We start from the raw sequence: 12,831 nt of genomic DNA, 5'->3' as shown, positions 1-12,831 counted from the left end.
TAATTCTTGGCCTGGGCCAGCCCAGATTTTTTTTTCACAAGCTATAGATGTGGTGGTTCCCATTAGATATTTTTAGTTAAAAATGTTGTGGTTAAAAACAAAAATACCCAAATAGAATTCTTACAGTTTCTATCTATTGGCCAGACCCAAGGTATGTAAGAAAGCTAATAATCAGACCCACAATCTGAAGATGAAATGACACACGAGATCCTAGGCCTCAGGAGAATTATTATGAAATCTCAAGGTATTGATGAAAGTTTTTCAAAGCTGATCCAAATGGGATTTAGATTCTGTGGCAGTTGAAATGTGTATTATTAAACTCCTTAAGTAAACCTGAATGGTTCCCAGTGGAGGATTAAGACATTCTATGTATAGCAAAGACGAAATTCTCAGGTCGGGGTTTGCTCGATTGAATTCCCTCCTGATTAGCTTCTGTAATATTTAACTTCATGCCATGCCATAATTATTTAATAAAAAAGTAAATATAAAATATATTTCAGTGGGGAGATGACCTTTTACCTTAATGCTATGTTACTAAAGAAAGACATAGATAAATACAGCCTATGGTTTGGGGCATGATTCCAATTCACTTTGGTTTTTGCTATGCAAGCTTTTCTCTTCTGGTGCCCATCAGACATGGTGTTTGAATGACTTCCCATGAGCACTACTGACCAAGAAGCAAATGGTAGGAGAGTTTGCAGATTGGTGTTGATTATGGCAGGCAATGATATAGTCGGACTTTAGTGACTGAAGGTTTCCTTATACTTCTCGTGGGTATTCTCTTACCAAAGTGGAGTACAATACTAAGACTAGCAAGTTGGCTTTGGACATGAACACTGAACACATGTTTATAGGATGTTAAGATGAATGCTTCTTTAGGTTGATTTTTTTCTCCAACCAATCAGTTCAGTAGGAAAAAGAAAACAATCCCCAAACTATAGAGTGTCAAAGCTAAAAGAGACCTTAAAAATAATTGAGTGCAGGTCCCTAATTTTTCTGAAGAGTAAAGTGAGACCCAGAGAGATTAAATGAACTTCCCAAGATTATACAATGGATCACAAAATCCTAAAGTTATCCATCTACAGCTCAACAAACTCTACTGGCTCCCTATTCCCTGTAGGATCAAATGTCAACTCATTTGTTTGGCATTGTAAGCCCTTCACAATCTGGCTCTTTCCTACCCTTCTAGTCTCCTTACACTTGACTACCCACCTTGTACTCTGTACTTTTACCAGACAGGCTTCCTTGCTGCTCTGCACACATGACTCTCTATCTCTCATCTCTTTGCCTTTTCAGTGGATGTCTCCTATGCCTGGAATGTATTCCATGTTCATCCCTGCCCTTTAAAAGCCTTGGTCTCCTTTATGATTCAGCTCAAGTTACTCCTTTCTTCATCCTCCCAGGTTCTAGTGCCCCCCACCTTATATTTGTTTTAGTGAAAAATTTTACATTTTTATTCTTTAATTTATCCAGAATTTCATGATTCGATTACATTTTGTTCAACAAGATTTTATGATATGATTACTATATGTCAGGAACTCTGTTTAGTGCTTGAGATAGAAAACCTCCATTCTGGTAGGTGTAGGAGGGGCTCACCTTGGATGCTGACTAACCTCCTTTGGAGACCATCTATCTTTGATGCCCCATTTTCTGTCACATCTCATCTTATGTACAAACCACAGTTGGCCAGTGGCCCATATCTACTCCACCTCAACCTCCATTGTTATCATTAGATGTTCCATCCTTTTCTTAGCTGTGTGAAATAAGTAAGTAAAGAATCAATAGCACCAACAATGCTTCCTCTATTGGAGGCATTAGTGTTAGATATTGCTAATACCAGAAACTGTGGCGGCCTTTAAAAATATTTCTTTAAGAAGGTTTAATTAATAACCAGGATACATACTTAGGAGTTGGGACTTTTCTTTTTCAGCGTTAAATGAACCTACCATAGACTATGGCTTCCAGAGATTGCAGAAAGTCATCCCGAGGCATCCTGGAGATCCAGAAAGACTAGCTAAGGTAAATCACTCTGGAGACTGATGTGTTCAAAAAAACATTTTATGGCATTTTAGTAAAATGAGATGCATCTGAAAACAAACTCTTTTAGTTCTAAATAGGCTTTGAAGCTTGGCTGCAAAGATTCTCTTGGGTTTTCTTTGGGATATAGGTGTCTAATGTGCACAAAATGTTCCACTGATAAAGCTTAATTTTGAAATATACTTCTGGAATGTGCTAAAACACACACACACACACACACACACACCTATACACACTCACACAACCCTGACACCTGAAAATAGAGTTTCAAATCAGATCAATCAGATTAATCTTTGTAAAAGACAATTCACTTTTTCAAAGTGAATTCTTTGAAATCCAATGGTCCCATAGCATATTAACATATTCTATTTATGCATCAGTTATCAGGGAAGCATGTTGTATTTAGAGTCAGACAACTTAGCTGCAAATCCTGCTTTCCCCACTTACCACCAGCATGACTTTGGACAAGTTACTTAACCCTTTTTGTTCTCAACTTCCTCATTTGTTAAATGATGGGATTAGACTAAGTGACCTCCAACATCTCTTCCAACACTCAACATTTGATACTAAGAAATTAAGTGGAAAAGGGAGGATGATTTAAAGGCTTGTGTTCTAGCTGGGCCTCAGTTTCCTTATCTATATAATAAAGGGGTTAGACTGGATGACCTCTAAAGTACTCTCCTGTGATCATGGCCTCCTATGAATAATCAATTATCAAATACTTAAGATCATAGAGCTAGAGTAAAAACATCCTTTAGAGGTCATTTAGTCCAACTTTCACATTTTACACTGAAGAGAACCAGAGGGGAGATGACCTGCCTATGATTCCAAGATCAGATCATTTCTACTGCCTCCTATACACATAGCTACAAATTTCATTTCTCTAATGTTGTTTACTGATTTTTGTGAAAACGCAGTTTTAGGTGAAGTGATTTTACATGGGTCTCAGTGGTTTCACTGGAACATAATTTGCTGAACACTGTGGGTAATCGTAAAGTTGATACTTAGACTCATCACCACTGGTTCTCAAGAGTTAGCTCAGAACTGCCATCTTATTTGCCTTGGGCAACTGTCCAAATAATGTTATAACAGTAGAATTTGGTTATGTTGCATTAATGACATTATTGTGAAATAACATTCACTGTATAAAATTGTGTGAGGGTACACCTGTATAACACAAGGCAAGGTATACTTGTGTATATGCTTCCTTTTTATAAGTCTGCTTATGAAAAATGACTTGACAAGGGCCTGGCTTATTATTTAAGCTTTGATTTATATAAAAAGTTGATCATATTTATTATATCTCATTAAATTTCTGAGAGGTATTTCATTTTTCCTCCAAATTGGAACTTTAAACATTCAGATACCAAATTGTGAAATTGTTATTTCTCTGTATCATGAGAAAAATTAGAAGCCCATAATTGCTTCTCTAATGCACCTTTATTTTCCTCTAGGAAAAACCCTAGCCTTACAAATAAATGATTTCTATAAAATAGGTTAATAGTGATTTAAAAAGCTGTAGGAAAAATAGGAGTGGCAAAGACAAAAGGAGAGGAAAGGGATCACTGCTTGTTCTATCTCTCTCTCTCTCTCTCTCTCTCTCAAGAAACAAGAGAGAGAGTTATTGAGAGAATTCATCTTTATTAGAATCAAATTTCACAAAAGGCAGTGACAGAGCCATTTCAGAACTCTGGATAGCTCCTAGACAAGAGGATGTGGTTCAGGCCAATCAATCACCTTAAAAATACTGGATCGGTCCGACATTCTGATTTATGTCCAGCATGGCTTCGGAAATAGTTTTTCCCCCCTTTGATAAAACCTACCTGGCCACACACATTTTTCCTGAAGCCTTCCCATATCATAACTGTTTTGTGTCTAGGGAGCCCAACACTTTTGGGAAGGAATAAATGAGCCATTAGTATTTCTCAAGATTTGTTTTTTTCTTCCTTTTTTTTTTTTTTTAGTGAGGCAATTGGGGTTAAGTGACTTGCCCAGGGTCACACAGCTAGTAAGTGTTAAGTGTCTGAGGCTGGATTTGAACTCATGTACTCCTGACTCCAGGGCCGGTGCTTTATCCACTGCGCCACCTAGCAGCCCCTCAAGATTTTTGATTCAATGATGTAATCACTTTTTCCATGGACATAGCTCCAATCTCTCTATTCCTTGGTATTTGGAACTTCATGATTTGTTATCACCATAAAATTATTTGGTAGCTAACTTTCTGTTGATTAATTCAATTCCAATGGAAAAGAGCTGCATTCAGAATCAGAAGCCCTGGATTCAGATATTAACTTTGACACTTAGTATCTTGGTGACTTTGGGTAAGTCACTTAATTTCTCTGAACTTCAGTTTTCCCCATCCATAAAATGACAGGGTTGGACCAGATAGTGTCTAAGGTTCCTTTTAGATCTAGAGCTATGAATCTAAAAGCTGAATTCAATTCAATTTGAAAAACACTTATTGTAAGGCACTATGCTAGATGTTCAGCATACAAAGACAAAAATGCAACTTTTCCTGTACTCATTTCTCTGTATTACTTTCTATCAGAGAGGTACAACATGTACACAGATCATTAAACTCAAGACAATATGACGAGGGCTCATGCACTAACAACAGGGCAGGGAGAATCATAAAAGACTTAATTTAGAATATGGCACACCTGAGCTGAATTTTGAAGAAAACCAGGGATTCCAAATAGGCAGAAGTGAAAAGGAAGTAAAATTCAGTCATGGGGGTGGCAGTGAAAGTCCTGCAAAGACACTAAGATGGAAATTATGTGTCAAGGTCAAGGAACTTCTAATAAGCAAATCTGGCTAGATCATGCCACCTTTGAGGGAGATTACCATAAAATATGCAGGAGGCTCAAAGTGCTAAGCTGAGGGTTTTTAAATTGTTTTTTTTTTTCCTAGAGGCAATAGGGAGCTACTGAATATTCTTGAGCTTCTTTATACTCAGTTGAGTCAAGTATATATTAAGAGCTTGCTATGTAATAGTCACTATGCTAAGTACTGTAGATACAAAGAAAGGCAAAAACAGTCCCTGCCTTCAAGTAGCTCACATTTAATGGTGGAGACAACATGGAGAAAGCTAGGTGAAATATATGGTATAGATGGAAGGTAGTCTCAGAGGAGAAGGCACTGGCAGTTGGGGGTTGGGGAAAAACAGGCCTCTTATAGAAGATGAGGTTTGAGATGTGTCTTGAAGAAAGACAAGGAAACTAACACAACCAAACATTCCTACATGGGGATTTGATTCAAAACCTCTTTCCATCTTGGTGGGATCTTGAAGGGACTACTGATGTTGACTTTGAGGCTTGCCAGCATCCTTTGCACATTATGATAATGTGCTTAGTACATTAATAAATGTTTGCTCAGTTGAGTTGAATTATTCAGTGGGCTTTTTAGTGGAGAAGAGAACAATAGATGATTTTTAAAAGTAGTCTGCCACCAAAATATTTAGCATTGTGGTTAGTCATTTTAGTTCTCTCCAGCACTTGATGCCTCTATACCCTTTAAGTGTGAGGAAATGGTTCCCCTCTCTGTATTCATGCATTTCACAATTTGTTTATTGTCCCCATCTCTTCCCCAGGAAATGTTGTTGAAAAGAGCTGCTGATTTAGTGGAAGCCCTTTATGGAACACCCCACAATAACCAGGTTAGAAGCCAAACCTTTGCCCCTTGGGCCACTACTCTCTTGCCTCCTAATTGATTCTGACTTTTCCTGCAAAAAATGGTAACTTGTGGAATTGTTTTGTAGGACATCATTCTGAAGCGAGCTGCTGACATTGCTGAGGCCCTCTACAGTGTCCCAAGGAATCCCAGCCAGATCCCAGCTCTGTCTAGCTCTCCAGCTCACAGTGGCATGATGGGAATCAACTCCTATGGCAGCCAGCTAGGTGTCAGCATCTCAGAGTCCACACAGGGAAACAACCAAGGTAATAGCTTCTTTGCAGTCCAAGGTTAGCTACTATTAGCCTTAAATTCAGAAGACATTGGGATAAGCATCCTTCCTGGATCAAATGAACCACACTTAGGCAACTGAAAGGATGCCAGTTTATGAGGAAAACAAAAAGTTCACATGCTTAATCAATTATCCCATTGCTGAGTGGTATCCATAGAGTTAATATATTTTAAAACAAAATTTTCAATGACAAGGTTAAGAAGGAGGATGTGGAATAACCACGATTGGAAAATGTTTTGAACTGTATAGATGATTAGTTTTGGAAGTACCAGAAACAGTGTTTTACGATGACGAGAACACTGGGCTTGGTGTTAGAAAGACCTAGGAACCAAGCCTACCTCTGACCCTTGCTAAGAAATGAGACCCCTAGGCAACTCCTAAACTCCTGTGTGCTTCAGGTAACTCACTAAGACATATACTAAATTATAGATGGGTTGTGGTCTGTATTTTTGGAAGGAGTTCCTTCTAATAACAATGTACATCTTTCTCATATTCTTGTCAGGTTAGACAAATTAGGTGATTTGATCTTTCATTGGTTGAACTGAATTAACCCTTTCAGTATATTAAAAACTAATGTGAACACTTGACCTGTCCATTTCTTATGTCTCACTTACTCTATGACCAACCCACTTCCCCCATCTTTTTTTGTGGGGAAATGAGCATTAAGTGACTTGCCCAGGGTCACACAGTAGTAAGTGTCAAGGATCTGAGGTGGCATTTGAACTCAGGTCCTACTGAATACAGGGCCAGTGCTTTATCCACTATAGTGCCACCTAGCTGCACCCCCCCCCACACACTTCTCTTTTTCAACTATTTCCTGTATAATATATTTTACCCAAAAGCAATATGGAACAGTTGAGTACGGATTTTGGAATCAGAAGACCCAAGTTCAAATCCCGCTTTTGATGCATGGTATATGTGTAACCTTGAGCAAATCACTTTAACTATTTGAACCTCAGCTTGCTCATGTGCTATTCAATTTGATCACCATTCATTAAGCCATGTGCTAGGTACCATGCTAAAATGAGGGAGCTTGGAACTTATGGCCTCTAAGTTCCCATTCATCTTCCTACTTATGATCTCATGATTTTTCAATGTCTTTGCCTCTGTTTTACTTGGGAAATACCACTTAGACACTTTAAAGGGTCCTTGATCTCATGTTTGTGAGTGCTGCTCATATAAGAACAAATCATAACCTACCTGTGCCTTATCATCTGGTGCATTTCTTGTCCATGACTTTCCATAACTTCTCAATTACTCTAGCACTCAGCCTATTTCCATGTTATCCATCCTCCTGGGCACATGACCAGTCCACCTCCCTTTTAAGTGGAGGGAAGAATGCCATATATATCCTTGATGTCTTTATTGATTCGTCCTTTTTAGTGACTTGCTTTTGCCTACTTGTTCCCACCCTTTATCTTTTCATTGATCTTGGACTCACCAGTATGATTAATCCTTCAGACACCAGCATGTTCCATGGCTCACAATCACGTAGCATCACTTGGAAAATCTTGGTGTTAAAGTTCTGGGATAGTTAGCTCATAACTCTGTGTAATTTCCCATATGCATGCATACATACAAACTGATGAGAAAGTTGGAGTTGATTTGTGAATGAAAGGTAAGCACATAGAGACACAGATCCTTATTTCAGGTACACCTAATCATTATTTGATTGGGCTGAGTTTAATATGTTGCCTTTCATTAACCACTAAACAAAAAATGTTTAAAAATACCCCTGCCCCTCTCTTCTACCATTTTCCTTCCCTGTCCTAGAAATCTAAAGACTCAGTAAAAAGCAAAGTAATCTTCTCTCAAATCAACTACCTTAACCAAATAAGTGAGTGCTCCTCACTCTATTCCATTCCATAATTTGAATCTATTTTTAATTACCTACTATGTGCTAAGCACTATGCTCAATGCTGGGACTATGAAAACAAAAAGGAAAGTGCTATGACTTTCTAGTAGCTTATAGTGCACTAGGGGAGACAACACGTACACATGAAAGTAAAATTATATATATAGCATGCCCTCTGAGACAATTTCTCCAACACCCACTCATATTGGTGGGTGGGGTCCTGAAGTAACTTCTAGTACTGTCATTCATAAACTCCTCTCCCTCCTCCCCCAAATTTGGTTTATCAGCTAGCCAGACTTAACTGGCTTCTAGTGAGGGGTATTTCCTGATGTGGTATCATGACAACAGTTAGTAATAAAACATGCCTCCAAATGTCTTGGATGCACTTTTCCCCAAATGCATACCAGTCCAGGGAAAAGCTTAGATAGTAGATGTGATAAAGGGGTAAATCACAGCTCTTAATAACTAGAAATCCTTTTTTCCCCTTTGTGGAATACTCATTATTCAATGTAGCTATCTGCAAGGTTCTAAGGCTCAATGCCTTTGTTAACCCTGAAGCTACCATCTTTGACCTGTTTTACTTCCCAATGAAGATAGTATGATCAGCCACTTATGTTCTTTGGATACTGATCCTAATTCCAATGGCAAAACATTTCAAAGTTCATACTTGTCCTCTAGTCCATGGGGGACAGGGAGGAGATGAGAGAGAATTCAATCCTCACCATCCCACTCCCCCCTCCCCTGGCTCAATTTTAAAAATTATTGTTATCATTAACTAGACTGGCTTGTGGATAGAATCCCTTGGAAGTCTTGATTCTAAGTTGGGTTGCTGTAATATACACAGACCCCAAGATATGTTGGCTTCACTGATTCAATCCTAACACATTTCCTGAGTTGTTATCTGATTTTATCTACTGATCAAACTGTTTCACTACTTCCCCATTGATTAAAGGCTTGGTAACACCTGATTTATGCTTTTGATTGATTGATTCCATAGAGATGTCTGGGTCTTTTATAATTACAATAATTGGGGTGAGGTAGAGGACACCCCCTTATACATACAAAATCATTTCAAGGTAATGTGACTAGCAGTTGGGGATCAGAGTGGGAATTCAATTCAACAAATATTGACTAAACTTGGAGCCTGTTAAGTGCTGTGATACATACTGAGAACATGAAGACCACCCCCCCCAAAAAAAAGAAATAGTGCCTGCCTTCTAAGAACTCTACTGAAGGGTATAATATGTCTATAGATAAGTTTTTTAAAAGCTTATACAAAGTAATTTCAAGACAGAGAGAGGACTAGCCATGGTTGGGGAAGGGAGGTTGGGAAAGGACTTGGGTAGGAGGTAGCATAGGAGTTGTGTTTTGAAAGCAAATAAGCATTGCAGGAAGGATCCCATGAATTAGTCAGTTCCTATAGCAAAAGTGAGGGGGTTACATCCTCCAGCTAGAAAAATCTTTTCCTTTGGGAATATTAAGATGGATGGACTAGAGCAGTGGTTTCCCATCTTTGTTGAGTAAGAGAATCCCCTTTTAACAACAAAAACTTTTTAGACCCCAGTTGATGACAATTGTTTAGTATTTGAAATTCTATTATCTGGTCATGGAGATAATACATCAATCGATCATTCAATCAACAAGCATTTATTCAACACCTGCTAGTGCCAAGCAATGTGCTAAGCATTAGAGTTATAAATACAAAAAAGATACAGTCTCTGCCCTCAAGTTACTTATATCCTTATGGGGAGACCCCAGGATAGAGATTTACAAGATACAAAGTAGATACTGGGGAATCTTAGAGGAAGGGCTATAGTGGCTCCAGGGAATTTAGTGCGAGACTAGTAAGTGAATTTTCAGTTTTGTAATCTTAATAGCATCTGCATATATTTAAACAGTAAAAATTAAATGTGTGAGATATATCTTCTTAGTCCATAGATGGTATGTTTGCTTATTTATAATGCTGAGTATTCCAAGGAGATGGTCCTCTTGTGATAACCCTGCAGATTGTCGCTAGGGAATCACTGGACTAGAAATTGAATTCTGCGGAAATGGCATCAATTTATTTTTGACCTCAACATGTTTTGTTCCTTGTTATCCTAGTGGGCATTTAAAAAGCCAAGCTAAAAACACATAAGTAGAGCCTATGCCTGGTGAATTTGACAGGGGCATCAGTGGTGGTGCATGTGGGGAGGACATCCCTACCATTTAAACAATGCCTGAACTTTTGCTATTGCAACCCCATTTCATTGTTCAAGGTTTCATTCCCTGTTCAAGAATCCCTGGAAGGCCAAATACACATCAAACTTCTCTTGGACATTAGTATCTTAGAGCAAAGGAAGAATCTGATAACAGTAGAGTAGGCAAACAGGGTACTGGGCTTAGTCAGGACCCCTGGGTTCAAGGTCTACATCCGGCACTAGCTAGACCTTGGGAAGCTACTTCATGTCTGTGCCTCGGTTTCCTCATGTGTTAAGTGATGCTAGTAGGAAGGTTGGACATGATGGTCTGCAAGGTCTCTTTCAGCCCTAAATCAATGATCCCAGGTAATGGGTAAGGGGAGAAAGGAGCCTGAAGACAAACGATTCTGTCAGGACAATTGTGTCCCAGACAGACTCTGGGTTTTCCATTGGCCGGGAGGTGATGAAATGGAGCTGGTCAGCTCTAGCCATGGTCCTCATGTCCCCTCCGTGGTGCTGTGTGGGCTGTTGCTTCACTCACTCGTCTCCTTCCTTGCACAGGTTACATCCGGAACACAAGCAGCATCTCTCCCCGTGGCTACTCTTCCAGTTCCACCCCCCAGCAGTCGAACTACAGCACATCCAGCAACAGCATGAACGGCTATAGCAACGTGCCCATGGCCAACCTGGGCGTGCCGGGTTCCCCGGGCTTCTTAAATGGCTCCCCCACAGGATCCCCTTATGGAAGTAAGATCTCTGTCTTCAGTTCTTTGGGTGACCTCAGTGTTTGGCTCTTTTTAGAATTTGTACTTTCATATCCGGGGTACCTATTGTAGCATTCGGCACATAGCAGGCACTTCAGAAATGCAAACCACTTACACTATTGAAGTGCGTTAAAAAGAGAGGGAAGGAAGGAACAAAGAAAAAGCATTTCTTAAACACTTACTATGTACCGGGCACAGTATTAGGCTCTGTGGGTAAAAACAGAAAAAGTGAGCCAACTCCGACCCTCAAGGAGATTCCAGTCTAATAGGAAGAATGAATATCAGGAGGTGGGGACCAGAGAGGGGCACTTTGGTCTGCGAGTCCCAAGGATGATTAGTGGAGGTATATGGAGGTAGTCCATTGACTGAACCTTTCTAGAAGTGACTATTAATTTGATTACTGTGTTCAGAGGAAGAGGTGAGAAAGGAGGAAGTGGAGGGGGAGGAATTTGCATAGCCGGGCAGATGGCAAGGTGCTCTCGGTAGGCTCTAGCAGGAAAGGGCTCTAGCCCTGAGTGAGATGTGAAGGTGAAGAATGAGACTCCATTCCCTCATTTCTCCTAAAGAGGTTTTCTCTTTTTGTCCTCAAAAAAAAAAAGAATGAAACAACTTTTATTTTCCACAGGTTTTAAAGATACTTTTGCTACATAGTTTATGTATAGTTCTCTGAGATTATACTTTTCATTTATATGAAGTTCAACATTGCACAAAAGAAGTTTTCTTTACAAAAGAGACAAATGTCCCAGCTCTGGACTGTGTGGGGTTTTGGTCAGAGAAGGGCTGAGAAGGGCAGGCCCCAGGCAGAACCACATCTGTTTCTACCCCTTTGGCACTAACACCTCTGACACTGTTGATTTCCCCTTAGCAGTAGCTCTCAAATCCACCCCCTTCTCTGACACTGTGACCATTCTGATGGTGGTGCCCTCATCACCTCCCACCCAGACTATTGCAATAGCCTGCTTGTGGGTCTGCTTGCCTCAGGTCTCTCATCTAGTCCATCTCCTGTTCAACCACAAAAGTGTAGATCTGACCACATCATTCCCACACTCAATAAACTCCAGGAGTTCCTTATCACCTCTAAAATCAAGTACAACATCTTGTTGTTCAAAGTTCGTTCTAACCCAGCCTCCACTCCCATCCTTCCAATCTTTTCTCCCTCTAAGCCTCTCCCCACCAAATACTCTTGGATCCAGTGACACTGACCTCTTCTTCACTGTTCCTACAATAAGACCCTCCATCTCCCAAATCCAAGGATTCTCTCGGGCTAGCCCCCATGTCTGGAGTGCTATCCCTCTTCAGCTTTGCCTCCTGCTTTCCCTGGATTCCTTCAAGCCCCAATTAAAATCCTACCCTCTTTAGGAACTTTTCTCAATCCTTCCTACTTCTCTAGTTACTTCCTTCTGTCAATTATTTCCTATTTATCCTATACATACCTAGCTTGTTTCTGTATATCTGTTTACTTGTTGCCTACCCCATTCGACTGTGAGTTCCTTGAGAGCAGGAACTGTATTTTGCCTTTCTTTCTATCCCCAGTGCTTAAAATAGTGACTGACACACAGTAAACACTTAAATGCTTATTGACTGACTGGCTGACACCACTAAGGCTGGCTGCTCCATTAGAATTGCCACGGTCTTTATGGATGAACCATTTTAATTTACATCAGCTACAAAGGATGGCCATTCAGTCTACACAAAGTTACCCAGGAAGGGTGGTCATCTCACATCAAACCCTCATGCCACAAATGTGATTGCACCATAGGATTCTGGGTGACAAAAGAATTCCCATCTTTTGGCAAAAGGCCCAAGGGAACATTGCCTTCTGGACTGGATTGAAAGAATTCCCAGGAGAAAAATGCTTTCCTGTCCATGTAACAGTTATCATCTTGAAGGAAATTGTTTGATTCTGTGCCATTTTCAGAGGCACTTCTCATTGCCAGAGAAGGGAAGAGGAGATATGAGGCTTTTTAGCTTTTCTTTTTCTTGGCTCCTACCATATCCTTCAATGGACCAGTAATCTCACTGATTGGAATGTAC

The 12,831-nt window shown here is 39.9% G+C and overlaps 1 protein-coding gene across 1 annotated transcript in view; it reads left to right on the top strand.

Moving 5' to 3' along the window:
* The window catches only part of EBF2 (EBF transcription factor 2), a 263,562-nt gene that overhangs the window by 233,610 nt on the left and 17,121 nt on the right, over positions 1 to 12,831 (top strand). The window contains exons 11-14 of the mRNA XM_043984840.1: positions 1,931 to 2,019; positions 5,627 to 5,692; positions 5,795 to 5,972; positions 10,595 to 10,780. Of these exons, the coding sequence (XP_043840775.1) occupies positions 1,931 to 2,019; positions 5,627 to 5,692; positions 5,795 to 5,972; positions 10,595 to 10,780 (519 nt within the window). The remainder of the gene's footprint in view (positions 1 to 1,930; positions 2,020 to 5,626; positions 5,693 to 5,794; positions 5,973 to 10,594; positions 10,781 to 12,831) is intronic.

The sequence above is a fragment of the Dromiciops gliroides genome, chromosome 2, assembly GCF_019393635.1.
Source record: "Dromiciops gliroides isolate mDroGli1 chromosome 2, mDroGli1.pri, whole genome shotgun sequence".
NCBI classification, from domain to species: Eukaryota; Metazoa; Chordata; class Mammalia; order Microbiotheria; family Microbiotheriidae; genus Dromiciops; species Dromiciops gliroides.
Note: the sequence above shows the minus strand (reverse complement) of the source record. Positions and strands in the feature narration are given on the sequence as shown.